At 53.7% G+C, this 20,749-nt stretch overlaps 6 protein-coding genes across 6 annotated transcripts; all 6 read right to left on the minus strand.

The window, feature by feature from the left end:
• Positions 1-4,194: 4,194 nt before the first annotated feature.
• CABS01_09251 (transcription initiation factor TFIID subunit 1) lies at positions 4,195-7,917 on the minus strand (the record flags this gene model as incomplete). The annotated part of the gene is made up of 1 exon (XM_060542608.1): positions 4,195-7,917. One exon carries the CDS (start codon positions 7,915-7,917, stop codon positions 4,195-4,197), a length of 3,723 nt encoding a protein of 1,240 aa, XP_060400335.1.
• A 1,597-nt stretch (positions 7,918-9,514) lies between these two features.
• Positions 9,515-11,000, minus strand: CABS01_09252 (actin-like protein 4; the record flags this gene model as incomplete). Its single annotated transcript, XM_060542609.1, has 2 exons — positions 9,515-10,887; positions 10,946-11,000. The coding sequence occupies 2 exons, from the start codon at positions 10,998-11,000 to the stop codon at positions 9,515-9,517; spliced, it is 1,428 nt and encodes a 475-aa protein (XP_060400336.1).
• Positions 11,001-11,431: 431 nt separating this feature from the next.
• Positions 11,432-12,181, minus strand: CABS01_09253 (uncharacterized protein; the record flags this gene model as incomplete). The annotated part of the gene is made up of 1 exon (XM_060542610.1): positions 11,432-12,181. One exon carries the CDS (start codon positions 12,179-12,181, stop codon positions 11,432-11,434), a length of 750 nt encoding a protein of 249 aa, XP_060400337.1.
• Positions 12,182-12,817: 636 nt separating this feature from the next.
• Positions 12,818-13,950, minus strand: CABS01_09254 (uncharacterized protein; the record flags this gene model as incomplete). Its single annotated transcript, XM_060542611.1, has 5 exons — positions 12,818-12,849; positions 12,921-13,323; positions 13,412-13,569; positions 13,648-13,732; positions 13,792-13,950. The coding sequence occupies 5 exons, from the start codon at positions 13,948-13,950 to the stop codon at positions 12,818-12,820; spliced, it is 837 nt and encodes a 278-aa protein (XP_060400338.1).
• Positions 13,951-14,480: 530 nt separating this feature from the next.
• On the minus strand, positions 14,481-15,066 carry CABS01_09255 (IBR domain-containing protein; the record flags this gene model as incomplete). Its single annotated transcript, XM_060542612.1, has 2 exons — positions 14,481-14,728; positions 14,793-15,066. The coding sequence occupies 2 exons, from the start codon at positions 15,064-15,066 to the stop codon at positions 14,481-14,483; spliced, it is 522 nt and encodes a 173-aa protein (XP_060400339.1).
• Positions 15,067-16,326: 1,260 nt separating this feature from the next.
• Positions 16,327-18,275, minus strand: CABS01_09256 (glucose transporter rco-3; the record flags this gene model as incomplete). Its single annotated transcript, XM_060542613.1, has 3 exons — positions 16,327-17,659; positions 17,722-17,991; positions 18,160-18,275. The coding sequence occupies 3 exons, from the start codon at positions 18,273-18,275 to the stop codon at positions 16,327-16,329; spliced, it is 1,719 nt and encodes a 572-aa protein (XP_060400340.1).
• Between the last annotated feature and the right edge of the window lie 2,474 nt (positions 18,276-20,749).

A 20,749-nucleotide genomic window follows, 5' to 3' on the forward strand; every position in this document is an offset into this window, starting at 1 on the left:
CCCCAACCATGCAAGGTACCTAGCCGTCTAACCCCTTCCCTGGGGTCACGGGTGGACCATGACCATGCTCCCGCATCTCAAGCGTGCACAAGAGGTGGACTGGGAGGGGGAACTAATACATCAGAACCATCCCCTCGGCGGACTATTCTACCGACAGGACCAGGCTTCAAAGAGACCCTACGTATCATCCCAGCAATGCGGCATTCCCGCCGAAGGTGCCTGTCTGCACGTACAGCTGCCAAACCGGTTACTGTCAGGGCCATTTTGACGACGTCCGTCCGCTCCCACGGCTCTCAGCTGTAGATCTCGCTTCACATGCATCTAGGCCCCCCTCCCTCGCCTACATACATCCCGCGCCTGTTTGATGAACCCAGTCGCCCATCATCTCGAATTAGATCAGGTCCCCACCCTCAACGATACCCCGCGTCCATGATGACAATCTTCCCACCGGTTGCCCTGGCGTGCCTGGGTCATGTCAGTGCCCTTTTCCCCCCAGAACGCCCAGAGATAGTTGGACATTCGAGAAACACCAATTCCTCCACTTCTGCTGGGCATCTCCAGCTTGAATCATTGTCTTTGGCTGACAAGCTTCGCGGCGACGGGGGCCTTTGCTTTGGAATCACTGATAACAGTCTAGAATAGCCCTTTGCCAAGCTCTGTTTCTCCAGGAAACAACATCATTACTGGAATCTACGGTACGCAGTCTCCTCGTCCAGACAAGTCTGCTACCGATATTGTATGACTGCGAGCGAAGAAGACGACCCAAGAAAGAGGCCAAGTAACCACTCGGAAACCCCCCCTTCCTTCTCGATCTCCTCATACGCGCCTACAATGCGGCCTTTTCGCCAAAGAATGTGATCGAGATATCCCGAATTAGCAACTTCTTGTTGCGTACGCCGTACGGCGACATCAACAGGTCCGGTAAACCCATGTCAAATATCCCGTCTCGTCACAAGAGGGTTCGTCTTTCTACAGAGCAGCAGTCATCTAATTCGTCCGGGGAAAGATTCAAACTAAAGCAAGGTCGAGCCGATAACCGCTGTCGTCGCAAGAATTCACAATTATGTCTCCGTCCCATCATCAACCGGCAACACGCCATCCCACCTTTTTTCATTTCTAAATCAAAATTTAACCATATCATTAAGTTAAGCGCCGGCCCATTCCCAACGAGCATGACGCTAGTCCAACATTTCGGAGCCGGGTTTGGGTATGGGGGTTGGGCAGAACGAACGAAAATGCTTGACTTCACATCTTTCTCCTCCGGCACGGCGTACCCACCCCGGTCAGGTTATCAAAAAACTTGCCGTGTCTGAAGCGCAAAAGAGCCTCTTGTATCCCCATCCATCCACACACGCATCACTTTCCCAGGTTTCCCTCTTTCTGGGTTGTGACGGTGTGAGCTCGACATGCATGTTTCTTCGAGGCTAGCAAAGAGACCGAAGGTGTTCCTGGGTGCAAATCCCAAGCCGATTGGCCAAACGCACCCTACGATCCAAGAAGCCCTATGCAGGTTGGTGGTGCAGACGTGCTTCTCCCCCTCTCCATGCCCCCCTGCGAGGTTGTCCAACCCATGCCCTGCGGTTCTAAAAATAGGTTTATTTTTAGCACAACACAACTTGGCGTGCATATGCTCACCTCTTGCTCCGCAGCCACGCGACCTGGCGACCGTTTCTCTTCCCCCCAAAAAGCCAAACCGAAAGGCCTTTTGAACCACACACGCACGCACCACTGCATCTCGGGAGCCAATTATCCCCCCTTGCCTTTTGTCGATTGATTACACGTCTTTTCCGACTTACACAGTACATCGACGTAGTCCGTAGGCTGTAGGCTGTCGGTGGGTAAAACACATCTGCTCCACCTCTGATATGTCTAGTCAATGTTTCCTGGCGCCGCAAAACCAGGCTGGGGGGTTTTGGAGAAACCATGCTCTCACACACCTGGCTTGGCAGAAGACTTGATATTCTCTCTGAGGAGCAGGCCCTTGTATAACCCCAACCACCAAACCTACCATCATCATCATCAGAAGCAGCAAAAGCAGCAGCAATCACCAACCACATGTTCATTGCAACCCGCGCATCCCACCGCGTCCCATCCCATCCCATCCAATCCACGCTTTTTGTTTTCTTCTCATCTGACTTTGACTTCCCTCCCCCCCCCCCAACCCCCTTCCCCTTTCTCCCTAATCAACCACAAACTGGTTCAGAGTTCCCTAAACCTTGCACGGATGGGTTTCCACACCCAGACTACGTCAAAAGAGGTCCCGGCCAAAGCAACCTCGATCTGACAAGCGGGACACCAAACCCCACCTCCAAACGGTCCAAATGGAAACAATCCCTAGGCCACCTCTCTTCCCTTTCCAAACAAAAAAGTCTTGATCGTTTCGGCGCGTCTAGAATGCCCTTGTTGGGGACGTGTCACTCATTGTTCCCCTCATCCAATCCCTCTTTGACGTCCTCCCCCCCCGCCCCTCCCCCCCTCCCCCCCCCTCCTCTCTCCAAAAAAAAAAGCTTTTTTGTTTTCGGGGGTAGGTAAGCTTCTTTGGTGGGGTAGTTGTACTCGCTGGTTCCTCCCACCAGCCGCCCTTTACCCCTCCCCCCCCCCCCCCCCCCCATCTCACCATCTCTCGAAGCTCGTCCTTGTTTCTTTCCCTAAATTAGCCCGGCCATCGTCCGTCGTTATTTACCCGATTCGCCAATCTGGGAAAGAAGATGATGGCGCCGCGAGAGTTCACGTTGATACATACACAAATCCCGGGTTCTTTCTCTCCCCCCCCCTCCTTCCTCGGACCTCTCCCCCACCCATGTTTGTGTCTAGGTATCTACACTACCCTTACCTGTCTCTGATCTTCCCGTCTCTCCAATCCATGTTCATCTTCTACCGCATCTAGTTCTCCCGGCAACCTGCACTACCTCCTCTTCACCTCCATGTAATCATCGGCCCATGCTAGCCTCTTCCAAGAGCCTCCCCTTACTGTCCTTCCCCATTCACCCAACCGCCCACACTAGCTAGCTAGCTAGCTACCCCGAGAATGGCATGCAATATCTAACCGGGGGGGGGGGGGGGGGATCCTCCAACCTCGGAAACCAAGGTAAGCTGGACCAACGCGTCCATCACTGCAGAGTAACGACACACACATCACCACAACGGAGAAGAAGCAGTAGTAGTTAGTTAGTCACTTTGTTGAAATGAATTTCCCACGCGTGTGATGAGATGGCTACTACCCACGCTTTACGCGGCTGTGGCTAAACTTAACAACACCAGACGCCGTGCCGATGCATCATTACATGCTTTGCTTAACCGCTTTGCCAACCCCCCCCCCCCCCTCCTTCCCACCATTCGGCATCGTTTTTTTCTCCCCTTGCTCGTCGTGACGTGAGAGCAGTCCATTAGTTCTGCCCCGTCCAGTTTTGACAATGTTGATCAAGCCTTTCCAAATTCCCCAAGCTCCAAGGGCTCGCCCCTCAGATTGTTTTCTTTTTTGTCATCGTACACACACCTTTTCCCCCCTTGATTGTCGAATTGCATGATGGGTTCCAATTTTGGATTGTTCGGTCCGACCTCTTGTATGAGATTTCTCTGGTCCAAACGCTCGCAACTACCCCAACCTTTCTTCAACATGAACTTTCCCAGTCTGTTCACTGTGCCTGAACCCCTTGACCCCTTGCGTGATATCGCTTGGCATAGCCCTATTGTTAGCAACCGGGTGGTTGCGGGTGGGGTTCTTCCCCCGTTCTGGAACGTTCGTCGGTAGTTAAGCGACCAGCTGCAGCCTTTGCTATTGATTATTTGGTAAGCGCCGGAAACAGCTACCGGCCGTCCGGTTGTTCGGAGTCTGTCGTCTCAACCGTATTTTAGTGTCCTGCGCTGCAACGTCTGGTCCGTTGGAGCCTCCGACAGCTGCCAGTTTCCGCCGTCCGAACTCAACGTCGTCTCGAGTCGTTCATTGCCCGGGAGAACCGGCTCCAGCAGCTGGGGCATTGTAGGTACCGAAACCGCCATGTTCTGCGATGCCGTTGTCGGTCTTCATCGTGCCGTTAAGCATAGGACAAAGCCTTTGCAAGGGTTAGTATGCGTGCATATGGAACAGAAGTCATGGGGGAAGTGGAGAGAAAGAGAAAGCATGTTGGGTAGGTAATGAGAGAAGACTGTGGAAAGCAAGCAACAGGTAGTGATGATGGCCAAGGGGGCATATGCTTATATGACCCTAGTGCTCATACTGCTGTTGTGCCAGTAGGGCTTGGATGTGTACTTGTTGTACTTGAACTTCTTTGCCTTTGGCTTTGGGGGCTGTTTTGGCTGTCCCTTGGACGATGCCCGCCTATTGGCCTTTTCTTTTGAGCGGTCGCGTATCCTGTGCTTTTGAATCCCGTCGCTTTTTTGCTTTGGCGGGGCTGGTGTTCGCTGGCGTGCCCTCAACAGGAGCTCCCGCTTGAGAACCCAGCGATTGTTTCCCCCACGTCTGAACATGCTCCGGAGATCTGAACTGGGACGGGGAGGTAGAGGAAAAGCAAAGGGAGCAATACTTCTTGTTTGTCTTGATGTGTCCGACTTGTCCACAATTGGCACACTTTCGGGTTGTACCGGTGGCAGCGCGGTCTGCTTCGGGGGACCCTGCGTCGAGTCCACTCTTGGAACGGTGGAGTCCTTTTTGTTGCTCTCGTCCGATGCGTCGCTGCTTGTTTCGGTTGAGCCGTTCAAGCTCCTTATCAATCCTGCTAGGTGGTCAATCAAGTGTTCAGCATCTACGGAAGGATAATGCCTACTCAACCAGACGACGGCGGTCGTCATCAGCGACACCAGTCGGTCGTCCTTCGTAGATACTAAACACGAGATTACGTGAGCGGGGAGCGCATGAAGGTTGAATAATAGACCTGAAATAGGATCGGGAGGGGGGTAACGCGGTGGGAGTTCGTACTTGAAATCCTCCAACTCCAACTCCTTCTTTCTCTTGATATAACGGTCTATAATCACAGGGTCTTCGAGAATGATGACCTTTTGCTCGACAGCACCTTGATCATTGAGAACTTCTCGGGTAATCTTGAGTTTCTTTCGCTGATTCCGGCTAGTCGATGTCGTCAGGCCGGTAATTTGACTCATCCCTTCGTCGGCATGGGCAGGAGTCTGGGCTCGCTGGGGGTTGAACCGGTCATCTTCGTCTGGTGGCAGAGGCACCACGAGGTCATCGTCCTTTTGTGTGCTATCCTCCAGACTGTCTTTTTGCTTGTCCCAAATTTCACGAATGCCTTTTCTGTACATGGCTTCTTGCTCCTTGACGTTGTAAGCGTGGCCGTTGTTCGCCTTCCGTTGTGCGTCAGGGTGTGCTGCCATGGCGTCAGCTGCAGTGGTATGGGATCCACCCTTCTGGACAGTCTCGATGTAGCCGCCCTTCATGGAAGTTCTGATAAAACTGAATCCAAGGCCATGGCCAGTCGGGTCTCCTTGTCCGTGAAGCTTGAGCATAGCCTTGCCAGCACATGCGTCGATGAAAGCCTTGCTGGTTTTCCACGGCGCCATCTTGTCTGCTAGTTTTTCTTCGTTCTTCTCGGCAGCCTTCTTACTACCCTTGGCAGTGCCTGCACCCGTGCGATCGTCGTCCTCATCCTCGGCAACCTCTTCGCCTTCGTCCTCCAGGTTGACGTTGTTAGGGTCGAAACCAGCGTCTTCCAGCATCTGCATACCCAACTGCATACCATCAATCAGGCAGACGTCTTCAGGCTTGATCATCGCTCGTATTGAGTTCTCATCCATGAGAGTCTCGCCGTTCCTAAGGCCCCAGAGTCCTTTCTCAACCTTGGCGTAGGATAGGAACTCCTTGAGCTTTTGCCGGTTTTGAGCGTCCGTAGACTCGGCAATATGTTTCGTCACCTCTGATAGGTTTACCAAATGGTGCTCGTTCCTCCTCATCATGCGGTACGAAATCATCTTGATTCTGTTCTTCGAAGCATTCGTGACTTTTCGAGAATGAGGACCGGGGACCTCAACACTAGGAAAAGTCTGGCCAACCACGTAAAGATGATCAATCTTGTGTAGGTACCAGTTGGCTCCGTCGACGCCCGTTGAGCTGCGAACACAGAGGAAGTCTGTAGACCGCGGCTTATGCTTGAAGATGGGCGCTCGGTACATTTGGTTGTGCAAAGTAGGCATGGTTTGTCCCACTTCGACCTCGCCAAAGATGGCGAAAGGGGATCTGTCTTCGGGCAAGAGGACGTGAGACTCACCAATCTCCATCTTTGGTGGCGTCTCTTCGTCATCGACCTTCTTTTTGCGGTAGTAGTTAATGACACGGTTTCCCATGCCAAAGTTGGAAAGAACGGGTGGCGTTCTCTCACAGTACTCAAAGAGTACAGCCGTCGAGTTGTCCGTTATGCCCAAGTCCTTGGTGGTTTTGAAGACCTCATGAGCCTTTCCCTTCATAGTCTTGCGCTTATGGAAGCCCAATTTGCTGAACCTGATCGTCTGACGCTCATGCTTGCCAAACTTGAAATGAGGCCGGTGGAATCCATCTCGTCGAATGTCCAGCTTGACCTTGTAGAACGGCCATGCCAGTTTAAGCGCGGGCATACTGTGCTCGACGGCAAGATTCCCCAGAGTTGCTCTGACCTTGTGCTGATGGTTCTCCTTGAGCGCCTCGTACGCATCGTCGTTGGACATGTTGAAACGAGAAGATAAATCAGGTCTCAGGTGACCGTTCGCCATGCGCGTCATCTTCTGCTCCACACGTTGACGCTTGGGGCCACGCTGCGATTCGGCTTCTTCTAGGAGAAGATATGGGTCATTCAAATCGAGAATGACACGTTTGGAGGCGCGCTTGGTCACATCCTCAAAGGAGTCGAATGATGGTGCGGTGAATCGAGGAATTTCTGGCAAGCCCTTTGGCGGTGGCGGGCGCGTCTTCTTCTTTGGTGGCGGCTTTGGCTCTTCATCTTCCATGAACTCAGCCTCCCAGTCGAAATCAAAAGCGTCATCATGGGCACGCTTGACGGAAGCCGCGGCGGCTGCCTCAGCTGCAGCCTCTTTTGCTTGTTGATCGCGGAAGTCTTGCTCAGCCTGCTCAATACGGATGGACCAGTCATCGCACACCATCTCAATGTCTTGGAGCGTAAAACCCGCCACTGCTTCCGAATCGGATTCTTGCTCGAGATTAAATTCTTCAGCTTCAGCTTCGTCTGAAGACTCTTGCGGAGCGCAAGACATGAGTCCTCTAGACTCGTCGTCGATGCGTCTCTGCTTACGAGTCACAGTCGCGGGTCCGGGGATGCGGAAAAGCTTCTCTTGGTCGGCGGCAAGATCCAGGGTGAGCTTGGAGAAGATAAGGGTCTTTGGCTTCTTGGTGGGCTTCTTCTCGATCCACCGGGCCTTCTTGGGAGGCAAGAGTTCGTTCCATTTCAGAATAACACCCTTCTCCCAGGTCGGCCAGGCCTGCTTGACCAAATCTTCAGCAGTCTCAGCTGGAGCAGGAATCTCGGGATCTTGGTTGGCAGCTTCGTAGCCAGGTTCAGGATCGAAGTTAATGTCGCGGTATTGTGATGGATCGGCGTCGTCGGGATCGTGAACGTGAGGGGCTGGTGACGGCGGACCAGGGACTTCGATCGGAGAAGACGGTCCATCGCCAAACAAGTCGTCGGTGTCGTTGCTTGTACCTCCGTCATCTGTCAGACCTGGAACGGACATGGAAGTGGCAACGTTGCCTTCGCCTTCCTCCTCGTCCGGAAGATCGTCGTCGCTAATATCCTCGAAGTCTTGGGCATCGTCGGCCTTTCCAGACTGGTCGAAAGGGGTATCATCAATAGTGATGCCGAGCTCTCCGCCATTCTGGAGTGTCGCGAGAGTCCGCTCGATTTGCTCTTCGTCCTGAGCATCCTGCGCCTTCTGCGCTTCCTCACTGCGAGGAGGGGATTTGGGAGTGTCGGCGCCCATGTTGTCGATGCTTTGCACAGATATCCACCCTCTGACACCTCCGATATTGTGCGCCGACCTGTGTCTGTTCTATACCATGCCTCGCGTGGTGTCTTCCGATGCGTCGGGGTCAGCGTTCGTTCGTTCGGAGCTCGTGAAGTCGATGGGGCGACGCGTCGGTCGGCTCTGGGGAAGCAGGAGGGAAAGTTCACGTAGAGCCGCAGAAATTTGGGTGACTCAGGTGCGATTTCTGCAGGGGTGCCTGAGGCGTCAGTTGTCAGCCAATTACTTTGCTTCGAAGAAGGCAGCAATGGCCAGTGGCCCGTGCCTGCCCGTTCTACCCCAGGTGGTCATCGGCAATGGGGTTTTTGTTTCTGTCATGGCATACCTAAAATCGACGGTGGAGGATGGTGGTTTTGCTTTCCCAACGCGAAGTTGAACCAAAGAAAATATCGATATATCGGTAAAGTGAAGTCAAAAAAGTCTGCTTGTGGGTGACAATATGGCCAAGCGTGCTTTCTGTGTTCGTAATGGCATTTGATGATGGTGGATGTGGAGATAAGTTGTGTGAGATGGTAAGAAGCTGGTCACCGCGGTAAGTCGACTTTGTAGAAGTTGGAAGCGGAAAGGAAAAGGCTTGCACAAGTAGGTACTGAGGTGCCTAGCTGAGAGAGACAGACAGCCCGAGGTCGTTGATGGACGGGAAGGTCCTAGGTAAGGTACCTACTTAGACAGGAGAGGAAGAGTGGGTCGTGTTCACTTACACGGGACGTCTCTTGAGGTCTACCTTCCTCAAGGTAGGTCCAGATTTCTGAAAACTTTATGCCTAGCCATGCTGACATGCCTACTTCATCTTCGAGTTGTAGTAATCTCCTATGCCTGAGATACTGATCAAGGCATCGTAACTTGTCCTTGTTCAGAGTATCCAGATCCATGGCAGACAAGGAAACTTTTGACAAGCTGCCACCCTTCTGTCCTTTCAAGACATCCATCTCCACATCAATCGCTTTTCTGAATCGCATTTCCCCAGACTCGTTCTTTCACTAATGCGGCATAGCGTCAAGCCAAATATGCTTCACCAATGAACAGGACAAAAAGCCACGTTTACTCTACCTACTTGTCCATTGTCGACTCCAACCTTGATTGCGAGTGGCTGGCTGAGGATCGACCCGCTCCGATCATCTCACGCAATGCGAGACAAGATCTGCTATAACATTCGCAACTCCGCAATCTACACGCGAAGAACCGTAAGCTGGTCGACTCCATTCCGACATTCGAATACATGTATTTCCAAATCGCTGCAGAGTAGAAATGCTATGCGAAGATACGCAGCAGTGAACGTTCGTTTGATACGTTTTTGTATTTTTCACAATCTATGTATCTCCGATTAAGGAATAGATTGCATACGCGTACAGATAGCATCCTTCCAAGACGGTCTTAATGCGAGGTAGTCTTTTGACGCCCACCGTCTGCCTCTTCCCTCTGATAGTCAGAAAAAAGCCTTTTGTGCAAACTCCATACGCCCTTTTCTTAGTAACGAGTAACAATGACCCTCCCGCCATACTCCTGCTACCCCTATCCTAACTTTGATCCCCAACGGGCCCTTGAATGACGGCAATCACTTGCAACGCTTCTCCACGATGCTGACACCGTTCTCCTCGTACTCCTTGCGCGAGATCCACATCTGGTGGAAGGTACCCAAGCTAGCCAGGATGCTGCCGCCGATCCAGGCGCCGAAGCGACGCTCGCTGGAGAGACCGGCAGCATGGATCTTGATCTTGAGGCCGGGGTACATGGCCGTAAGCTCATTGTTCAGGCGGTCGTTGAAGCCGTTGAGCAAGCTGGTGCTGCCAGTGACAACAATGTTGCCGAGGAGGTTGGGACGCAGGTCGACGTCGACAGCGTTCAGGGCGGCGCGGATGAGCTCGGGGATCGTCTGCGACTTGTTCAGGCGGAACTCCTCGTTGGTGGTCGGGAACGCCGCGGTCTCGTCCCACATGCCCTCGGAGACCTTGTACCGCTGCTCGCGCCACATCTGATTCGCGCCGTTGGGGAACTCAAACACGCGGCCGGGTTGCGTCTTAGCGAACTCCTCGTTTTGCGGCACGGCGTACTTGCCGGGTCCGCGCCAGGTCTCGACCACTGACTCCTTGAATTCCGTAAGGAGACGGTCGTCCTCGTAGGCGCGGAATGAGTCGGTGATGGAGAAGTCGAACTTGCGTTCCTTGAACTGAGCAGGAGCGCCTGCATCGACGGGGGTCTTACTCTCGACCATGTATGTAGGAACGGGCTCGATCTTGGGCTCTGAGGTCTCCCACAGGCTGCGAATCTGGGACGACAGCCACAGGCCACCAACGGGAGACTTCTGGATGGATCGCTTCAGGACCATGCCGTCATGAATAGCTGTAACCGAAGTGTTGGAGCCGCCGACGTCAATGACCAGGGCGCTCGCCTTGCCAGCGGCAAAAGCAGCCAGAACGGGCGTTCTGCTGAGCCAAAACGCAGGACAGCCCCAGTTCTCCATGATAATTTCAATGGCCTTCTCTCTAGACTTTGCAGAGTTCCACGGCGCCTCCGTCATCAGGAGCGGGTTCTCTTGCAGGGCCTTCTCTTGCGACTCCACGTCCTCCATGGCCACGTCGGCGTCGCCGTTGGCCTCACCTCCCTCGACTTCCTCCTTGGGGTCATCATTCAGGCCGTTCTTGGACGGGTGAGTCGGGCGTCCGGGCTGGAGGCGTGTGATGAGCATGTGCTCCCAAAGCTTGTTGGCGACATCCCAGTCCTCGACAACACTGTCGCGCGTCATGTAGTTGCGGACCTCAAGGTCGGCCCGGGGGATCAGGCACTCGTCGCCGAAGACGGTCGTCGGGGTATCGGAGGAGCCAACGCGGCCGTAGAAGGACGGGAAGACGGACTTGGGGACATCTTCGCCAGCGAATCCGGCGCGGGTGCTGCAGTAGCCTGGGTCGAGGACCAGGGCGGAGACCTCATCTGTTCGCGATGGTTAGATTGGGTCACGCGTAGAGTACAGCTGGCGGTGGGCACTTACCTCCTCCGTAGATGTCGGTCGGCTGGACGGCCGAGGACAGCGGTTGTTGGGACATGATTGCAATTCGACGTGTGAAGCGACAATCCACCGAAGTAATTGAGATGGTTCGAGGGCGGTGGGGTGGGTTGTTGCGATGCTTCGGTCGATTGAAGGTCGCGTCTGGTCAAAATTTGGCGCGGTGGTTGGAGGAAGGTGCAAGGCTGAGATATTCCAGCCACACCCCACTGTGTCATAGCGCGACACACTGTACGAGCTCTCGGTGAGAGCTACTGACCGAGCAGGGATGTCTACCATTAAATTACAGAATCGTCACATCCCACCATACAGCACTTGAGTATTGGGTCTAAAGAGCGGAGCCTCAATAGAAAGGCTATGCCATTCACTTTGGCATTTTGAAATATGATTGGACTACGAATCTCGCGCGCAATGGGTATCTCATTTTCGTTTTGATTGTATTCGTTTTCAATTAGTTGCTGATTTCAGGCTTCATGTCACAATATATTCGTCCTCTGACTCGAAATCTCGGCCTTCTCCGTAGAGAACTTCACACGCGCCGGCCAACGGTATGTCCATAACAGCATCCGTCCCCTCGTTCCATATATTCTTCCAGTCGTATCCTCCCCCGGGCAGCCTATGATCTCTCTTATTCCTAGACCTCTTCTTCGGGTCGTCTCTCAGCCGCCCCTTGCTGTCAATGACCCCAATCTTAGAGGCATCATCCACCACCGTCTCAATGGAGCTCAGCGGCAGCGTCAGAATCTCCGTATTGTACGCCGCGAGCGCGATGTAAATATAGACCCCCAGCATCGTGAGGAAAGCCGGGATCGCGAGCGACCACCAGCGGTTCGGATAGTAGTAAATGCCCAGCGCGTGGAGGAATGGCGAGGGCAGGTAGGACCAGAGCAGGTAGACGAGGAAGGTCAGCGTCGAGAATAGGTACAGGACGAAGCCGTAGTATTCGTAGGTCGGCACCTGCGGCGACGCGCGCGGCACGGGCTCAAAGTCGTCGTCCGAGGCATCGGGGGTCGTCGGTCGCGATGGGCGGAGGAGCGACGTCAGTGACGGCGAAGGAGGTAGAGGGGTTGGCGGGCGACCGTAGAAGGGGGGCGCAAAGTAGTTCAAGTTGTGATGCAGGGGTCGCGGGGCCGGTAGCTCTTCGTCGTCGTCGCTGGACTCGGAGGCGAAGGATTGGTTGTCGAAGAGGAGCTCTTCTTCTTCGTCTGAGGATAGAGACATCTTGGGCGAGAAGCCCGATTAGCCCGGCCTCTGCTATCAGTGTTGCGACAGTGGAGTTGTGGTGTTGCAAGAGGCAGAATCGCCATTTCCCCAGGTTGGCTCCAGTGGAAACCTAGAATTGGCCCTGTCCGTCCTGCCCCTGTCTGCCTACCTTAGGTAGGTACCTCTCATGCACGGAGTAGTGGGGCCGCTTCGTCCTCAAGGTCGGCGCCGATTAGGTAACTTTTTGAACTTCCTTTCTTCCCGTTCACCAGACCCTTGGTGTCATCTTCTGTAAATCCAACAGGTCACGAAACTCGTATTAGTCTACAAAGAATTCCTCTTCGATAATTAAACAGTTGGAGCAATTTACGCCAACATATTTTGCAGGTTCTCGTAGGAACCAATATGACTTAGAAATCAAGAAGGTGATTGTACCAGTGAACAGCCCAGATCACTTACACAATGTTTAAATTCAATGTGCCCTGCTTCAATCAAGTCTAGTTACTTTGAATCAAGAATTGACCGATCAACCATTTCCCCGGTCTTTGCCTTTTGATCTATACCGATTCTGACCAGCCTCTGTCTCTTTCCTCTCTCTCCAGACACATCGAGAAGCAAACTAATCCACCCGTGCCACGGACACACCCATCCGCATCATCTTCTCCCAAACGCCTGTCGAAACCAACCTATTCACAAAGTCAGAAAAAAACTCCGGCAAACACCGACGTCAAACTGGTCAGGAAACGGATACACTCACCTCTCCGATTCTCGTCTCTCCTATTCTCACCTCTCCTCGTGCCCGCCGGCTCAATCCAGACCCGATTCCTCAACCCGTTCCTCACCCTCACCGCCTGCGCCCACGTCAACCCGAACCGGACGCTATTATGCATACTACACGCCACGATCCCGCACGTCCGGCACCGAAAGTACACGGCGTACGCCCTCGACCGGCAGAACGTGCACGCCGGCGGCTGGACGCGGTTGTTCATGTCCTCCACCTCCCACGACGTCGGCAGGTGATGGCTGCACAGGGGGTCCTCGGCGTGGATCGCGAATACGGGCCAGGCCCGCGGTGCTCCCGCCCTCTCGCCCGGATGCGCGAGGGGAGGTGGTCGGCGTCTGTTGGCGCGGGGTTCAGGGCGCCACTCTCGGGTTTCCGGCTAGATTATGGGAGTCAGTCCTTGTCAATGGATGGTTCAGTGCTAGGTGGAGGAAGGTGGGAAAAGGAAACTGGTGTTCTCAGCATACCTCGGTGTTTCTGCCGTCTGGGTAGAACATGATGATGCTGAACCGTCCCCGGCCCTGTCGAATACGAGCTTCCCGGTCCATGTCGTATACGTTGCGCTGATCTATGAATTGTATTTCTCCCACGGGTTGGAGACCTTGCACTTGCGGCTGGGGAACTCCTACAAACGACAAGTTAGTCCCCCCAAATCTTGTTGATAGCCACAGGGGTGAAAGCGGCAGTCAGAGAGAATTGATACGGCTGGCGTCGATCGAGGACTGTATTGGCGGAGGAGGAAATGGCACAACCATAGGCTGAACCCAGATTGAAGTTGCGCGTGCCCCCTTTAAGAATGTCACATATTCCTCATCCGATGACTAGGCGTGACAGAGGAGTCACTTACCTGCAGGAAACGGCACCCACAAACCATCAAGATTTGCTTGTGGAAAGGGTTGAGCTTGCGGTTGGACTTCCGGTTGAACCTGAGGCGGTTGAGGCGGCGGCGGAGGAGGAGGGAAAGGAGGGTGCTGAAGTACCGGCGTGGGAACAACGAGTCGACCATCTTCCCCAAGTTGACCCTGCCGATACGTCGTCCTCCGATCCCTCATATTCACACGGCCCCAACCTCTGCAATTTTGCACACAGCCTCTCCTCCATATCCCGCCGCACGAGAAGCAGAACTCTTCGCCGCATACGCACCTACACGTCCCCTAGTCAGTTCTACTCCCGAAACCTCTTTACTTCACTTTGCTTTCCAGTATAGGAGGAGAGAAAGGGAAAGAAAGGGGGAGGCACAAAAAACTCACGTCATGTGCGTACACCCGCCCGCACGCTCGATAATCCTCCGACAACTAGGGCAAGGCGAAAAACCAAGCTCGTCCATGACATCCATCAACGCCGCATCCTCGGCCTCGGTGCCACACAGCTGTCCCGGATGGAGCGGTCTCCGACACTGCCGACACGTCCCCTGCCCACATGCAAGACAAGTAGCACCACCAGCAGCCGGTATAAACGCAGCACACTCCGGCCTAGCACAATACACCCTCTCCCCGCCCGGCGTCTCCTCCTCAACCCGAACCTGTCCATACAGCCTCACCAGCCGCGGCCGTCCCTCGCCGGCGGCCTGCTCGACGTTTTCTGGTTGTAGGGGCTGACAGCACCGCGGCGGCCAGCCTCCTGGGCGTAATCCCGCGCGGAGACAGCGCCGGAGGCAGCGGGGGCACATTCGGCAGCCGCAGGGGAGGCGGTGGAGGGGTTGTCGTGCCGTGAAGCAGACGACGCATTCCGTTCTGTCGTCGTTGTTGATGTCATTGTCTTCTTCAGCGTCTGAGGTTTCTGCGCTGTTGTTTCGAGTATCAGTCAGAAGGCGATTGCGTTCTTCCCAGCCGATATAACCTCCTGTACCCTCCATGACAACGTTACCGGCGTTATTGTTGGCATCGTTATCGTTGGCCTCGTTCTCATCTTCGTGAATAATGGCGTCGTCGCCTTCTGTTCCCATGACACTCTGTCTCATGGCAATAGCGAGCTGCTGATCCGGGGTAGCCATCTCGAGCGCCCTAACGGCAGCACGCTCGACCTCCCGTTCCGTCGCAAAGCGCAACGTGTCGAGGTTGAGGAAACCATGTTCAATGATGATGTTTGTAATATCTTCGTCGAGGCGTTGAAAGAGGTCCATCTTTGTAGGTTTGGTCTAGTTCCTTTGCGTTCCATGGGGCAAGGTGCTGCTCTATGAGTGTTGGCTATCGTCTCGAGGAGTATCGATGCTGGGCGTCTCTCTTCCTCTCTCTCTAACGGGCTAGTAGCACATTGCCGACCCATCGGAGTCACAGGCTGTCAGCGGTGAAGAAGTACTCAAAATGGACATGGAGTTTCCTTCATTCAGCGTCACGAGGCGTACTGACAATCCAGTGAATGTGTTTTTCCATCACTATACGGCCCCAGTCACTCTCAATAAGCACCGTACAGACTCCCTTCAATCCGAAGAATAAGAACCCGTATTTACATTATATGCACGATACATAGGATAGGTAGCACTTCATGGATTCATAGTGAAGCCACAAGGGGGAGGGAGGAGGGGGAGCTCTCGAACCATGCTTCTTTCGAAAATGAATACGGAGGTCGATGCTGGAATACGTGCTGCAGTAGATTCTTCTTCCTAGGCCAAGTTTTGCATCTTCAAATCGGCCTCAACTCTGCTGGGCAGGTAAAATGTATCTGTTTGCGAAGCTACTATCCGAGACTCAACTTTGCATATGAATCCATGAGAAAGGCACAAATCAACTAGATCAGTAACAAGATATTAATATTTCGTCGTGGGGCATGTGATAGACACGGCCAAAGTACCGGGACAGGATTTCCCACTTTCTACTTCGGACCCAAAGCTACTTTGTAAGGCACGTGTACCGTGGTGTCGAGAAATCATACCCAGTCACAGGTCACAGGTGTCATGGAAAACAGCAAAGTGTCATTGAACAGTGACGGACTGACTCGACTCAAATTGATAGATGACAAAAGAGCTGCCTTGCCCCTGCCTATCTTCTAGACCGGATGGAACCGGCCTTGTTCCCACCGCTCCGTCATACTAAGGTGTTATGCCCAAAGAGGTGGATTTGATATATCATCGACTCCCTTACGCCATAAAAGCTGACTCCTTCGTCAAACCATAATGGGATATTCTCGTCGACATTGACCGTGATATCTTTACTTGCTTTGTCCAAACGACCGCTGCGCTGCAATATAGTGGCAAGACCTGTTTCCGCCAGAATGAACCCCCAGAACCAACCGCCCATCGGTGGCTATGGCCAATGAACCCCCCCATAAACTCCAAACATTGTAAACTCCGACGCTGCTATCCGGGATATGATTTGAAATGACAAAGAAAGAAAAGAGTGGTAATAGTAACATCAGATATAAAGTAGAAGATGGGTATAAATGATCAATAACTGAAGTCCACATTACCCATCTGGGATAACATCTTTGCTTCCGCTTCCGTCGAGCTCGCAGTCGCGCCGGTGTTTGTTGATGTTGCTGAATTTGAATTTGTTTGTGAGGTTTGCGTCGTTTGTGAAGTGGAATTTGTCTGTGTTTGTTGCAGTTCGTGTTCCGGTGGGGGTTGACCACTAGGCGACCAGCCTTCGTCTAGAATCTGTTGGAAGCTCCAGCTGGGTTCGAACCTGGTGCTGTTCCAGGCGTAGTCGACACGTTCGTACATTTCATCAATCTGCTCAAGACTAATCTTACTGGTCTCGAAGACCATGCACCACACAAATAGAACGGCCAGAATGCAAAAGGCACCCCAGAGGAAGAAGATCTTGGGACCAATATCTGCATAGCCGGGTCCCTGACCAACCATGAATGGAGTACCGTATGCGATGCCAAAGTTCAAGAGCCAGTTGGAAGCGGTCGAAATAGAAGCAGCCTTTGCACGGATCTTCAAGGGGTATATCTCGGACGTAATGACCCAGCACACGGGGCCCCACGATGCTGCGAAGAAGAATATGTTGATGGCGCAGAAGACGATCAAAATGGTTTGCGCAGCCTGCTGTAGGTTCTCTCCGGCAGCTGTAGAGAAGGAGGCGATGAGGAGTTGACAGACTGCCATGCCGATGGCACCGACCATGAGCAGCTTGCGACGGCCCCAGGATTCGATGACAAGGAGTCCCGGGACTGTTCCAACAACATTGATGATGTTGATGATGAGAGCCTTCACGTAAGGGTTCTCAACCCTGGCGCCATCGAAGAAGGACGTGCTGTAGTACATGATGAAGTTGATACCCGTAAGTTGTTGCAGCATTTGAAGGCAACATCCAGTGAGAGTTCTTCGACCAAGATGGGGCGACCCATAAAAGATTTCCTTGTATGAGTCCGGGCCAAGTGTGAGTTCATACTCGTGGTTTGCCACGATTTCCTGGAGCTCGTCGAGTAGGGCGGGATGGGTAATATCGAGGCGACGGAGGCGACTGAGTGATAAACCCGCGGCTTCTGGCTTGCCCTTCTTGACAAGAAAGCGTGGTGTTTCGGGAAGGACGAGGAGACCGAGGGTCAAGACGACGGCCCACACGAGTTGAAGGCCAAGCGGGATGCGGTAGGCGGCGCCCGAGTCCAGCCTTTCGGTCAAGATGTTGACAAAGGACGCAGACAATAACCCAATCGTAATGGATAGTTGGTAGGCGCAGACGAGTGTACCGCGAATCCACTTCGGGGCCATTTCTGACTGATAGACTGGGACGAGAACTGAGATAGATCCGACGCCGACACCAGCAAAAAACCTGTGTGTTTGGTCAGCGACGCGTTGCGCGATGAGCCGACACAACCAATCCTTTAAGCATACCTTCCGACCAAGAGCATTGGGATGTCATGCGCGCAGACTTGGAAAATACCGCCAAAGCTGAAGACGCCGGCGGATAAGATGAGCGAAATGCGACGGCCCCAACTATCGCCGATGGGTGCGGCGAGGAGAGCACCGAGGACTGTCCCGGCACTTAGAATTGCGACGATGATGGAGGATTCGGCGGGCGAAATAGCAGGCTTCAGGTTTTCGGTATAACCGGTGGAAAAGTCTCGTCGGAAGGCCGTCATGGAGAGGATACCGTTAATCGTTCTACAGTCCGTCACGAATCAGCATCCAGGTCTCGGAAGAATCCCCCCACGAACACACGAATATGAGCACCAGCGCCATCGCGTTCTTTTTCTCGTCTCGTTCGTTTGTCGTTGACGGTGGTGCTCGATCGTATTCCCGCGTTGCGCATAGGGGTTTGCGTGTGCTTACCCAGTGTCGTAGCCAAAGAGCAATCCGCCTGAGGCGACGAACAGACCGACCATGATGGCCGGGGCCGACGAGCCGGCGACATTGTCGGGCTTCTGCCAGCCCATGGCTATCGCCATGGTGAAGGGGGGTTTCGGCTCGAGCAATCCAGAATGGAAGCGTTGTACTATGAGAGGGCGAAACTCTCGAGGGTCGTCGAGAATCGAGGTGGAAATGGGCCGGCGACCATTTGAGTGAAGTGACGGGCGACGGAGACGGGGACGGCGGGCGAGTGAAGAGTGGTGAATCGACGAAGTGTGGGTAACGATGGATGGATAGGATGGAATGGGACAGGACAGGCAGATGGGGTGTGGAGAAGGAAGCAGGGAGACAGGCGAAGGTAAGAAGCACGAAAGGTCGGGCAGTCGGGTCCCGGGTACTCTACGACTAAGGTAGTCAGTCAGTCAGTCCAGTCCAGTTCGGAAGAAGGAGCCACCAAAAAAGCCACCACCGCCCACCTACTGCGTACATACGCCCACCACAGTGGCACAGTGGGAGTCTGAGAGTCTGGGAGTTCTGGGACTGAGAGAAGGGGGGCGGCGAGGCACCTCAGAGGATGGGGGCCTGGGGCACAGAGAACACTGTGAACAGCGCGAGTCTGGGGTGTGTGGAACCCAAGACGGAAGATGAACCAGTCAGAAAGATGGAGGGCAAGGGGAAATATGGAGATGGAGGGCGGGCAAGAAAAGCAGCAAGGCTTTCCCTCTTCCAATTCTCGCCTTACCTCAGCACGCTCAGGTCAGCGCTCTCTCTCGAGTCTCACCCCCGCCATTAGCACACAGCACACAGCATCAGCGCGGAAAAAGCAAAGCAGAAAAAGCACCAGCAGTACCACAGTACGTAGCGAAAAGGTGACAGGGCCCATACGAGACGCAGCCATATAGGTACTTAATTCAAGTTGCGAGGTATGGGCAGAGAAAAGGCCCAATCAAGCTGCCCCGTGGACAGACTCAGAGTCAAACACTGTGAAGCCTCGACGCAACCAACAAGATTGACTTCTGCCACATCCACCTTCGCCCACCCATCTGCTGAAGGGACGAGGGGGGGAAGGACGAAGGACCCGTGGCACCGTGGATCAACACAGTTTTTTGAGGGGCTCTCCCCCCCTCGTCTCCCACAGCATGGGCGACTAGCGATTCTTGGGAACGAGTGACTGCGCCTGTCTTGTCCCCCTCGTCTTGCTCCTCTCTCTTGGGGACCTCGATTCTTGAGTCTTCTGCTAGGTCTTGTGCTTGGGTTTTGCTGCTTTTGCGAAGGCCCCAGCCCAGTGGCTGCGGCTCTAATTGGCTCCTTTGAGCAAGAGTGGTGCATCCGGCCGTGCTCACCTCGCCAGTCACATACCCCTTTCCCAAGACTATTCCGCATCTGGCGATGGCGTCTTTTACTCTTGTTCCCCCTTGGCGCCAGAAAATGAAAGGCGGGATGGAAATATGGACTTGAACGGGGCATTGTACCCATAAAGTGCTATGTAGTGAACATGCCTGGACCGTACGAATCTGTATTCGTACCTCGATGAGGTTCGCCAGCTTCCCAGCTTGCTGGTCATCTTATTCTGTGATACCTAGGGATTTGAATAGACGCTATTCTCTTAACTTGTCGGGTCTCCACAGTCGAGCCTCTTGAATTTGCTTGGAGCGAAAGCTGTTGTACGGGGTATAGGCGAGGTACCTAGGAGGCTGAGTGGCTGAGGGAACTGAGGTGTTACACACGCGACTGCACTGATGCATCTCTCTCACCAAAATGTAGTCAATCACCCACGTAACTTGCTGGATTATTTCATGGTTTGACGCTAGGTTTCCCCTTATTTGCGGGGGACGCTGAAGTCTGGAGGAACTTGGATCACGAGAAACTGAAGTCAATCCTGGGGCGGAAGGATGAACTTCATTCTCGGCACGGCCGCTTGCGTATACGCATTCATACACAAACATCTGGAAACCTGTTAGAAAAGCAAAGCCAAGCCAACAACCTCCGCCCGTATGTCCAATGGAATCTCTTGTCGGATGTCTGACCATTACCCCTGGCTTCCCTGGAAATCGGGTTGTCGGGGTCTGGAGAAACTCAACTTCCAGAAAGTTCAGGGACGACAGACAGGACGACACACAGACGTTGAAGCATCTCTAGGGCTGCGTGTACACTACAGTTTGACCATGCAGCAGTCAGTGTCAGTGGAGGTTTAGTTGTCTTGGTCTGATGTGACTGTAGTTTCCATGGGTGTCCCGAGCGAGGGGAACACCGCAAAAACTATGTCTTGAGAGCTGTCCTGTCTACCCTAATGATACCTTACAGACATGTATAAATGCGGTGCTGATGAGGTGTAGCACGCAGGCGCCTGCTTCCCTCCCTTGACTACCCTCAAGGTACTTTCCCTTCCTCGTCCTTGGGATCGGGGGTCTTGGTTCATGTCTCTCAATGGCAAACAAAGGCGACTCTGCATTAGCGGCCTCGACACTAGCCCAGCCAGGCAAACACGCTGCAGGCGACGGGCTGACGGACTTTGACTTGACTGGACCTGTCGGCTTCTCGCACGCACTGTGCTATCCGTCCATTGTCTCTT

The sequence above is a fragment of the Colletotrichum abscissum genome, assembly GCF_030869225.1.
Source record: "Colletotrichum abscissum strain IMI 504890 chromosome Unknown Scaffold_22.1, whole genome shotgun sequence".
Classification (NCBI taxonomy): domain Eukaryota; kingdom Fungi; phylum Ascomycota; class Sordariomycetes; order Glomerellales; family Glomerellaceae; genus Colletotrichum; species Colletotrichum abscissum.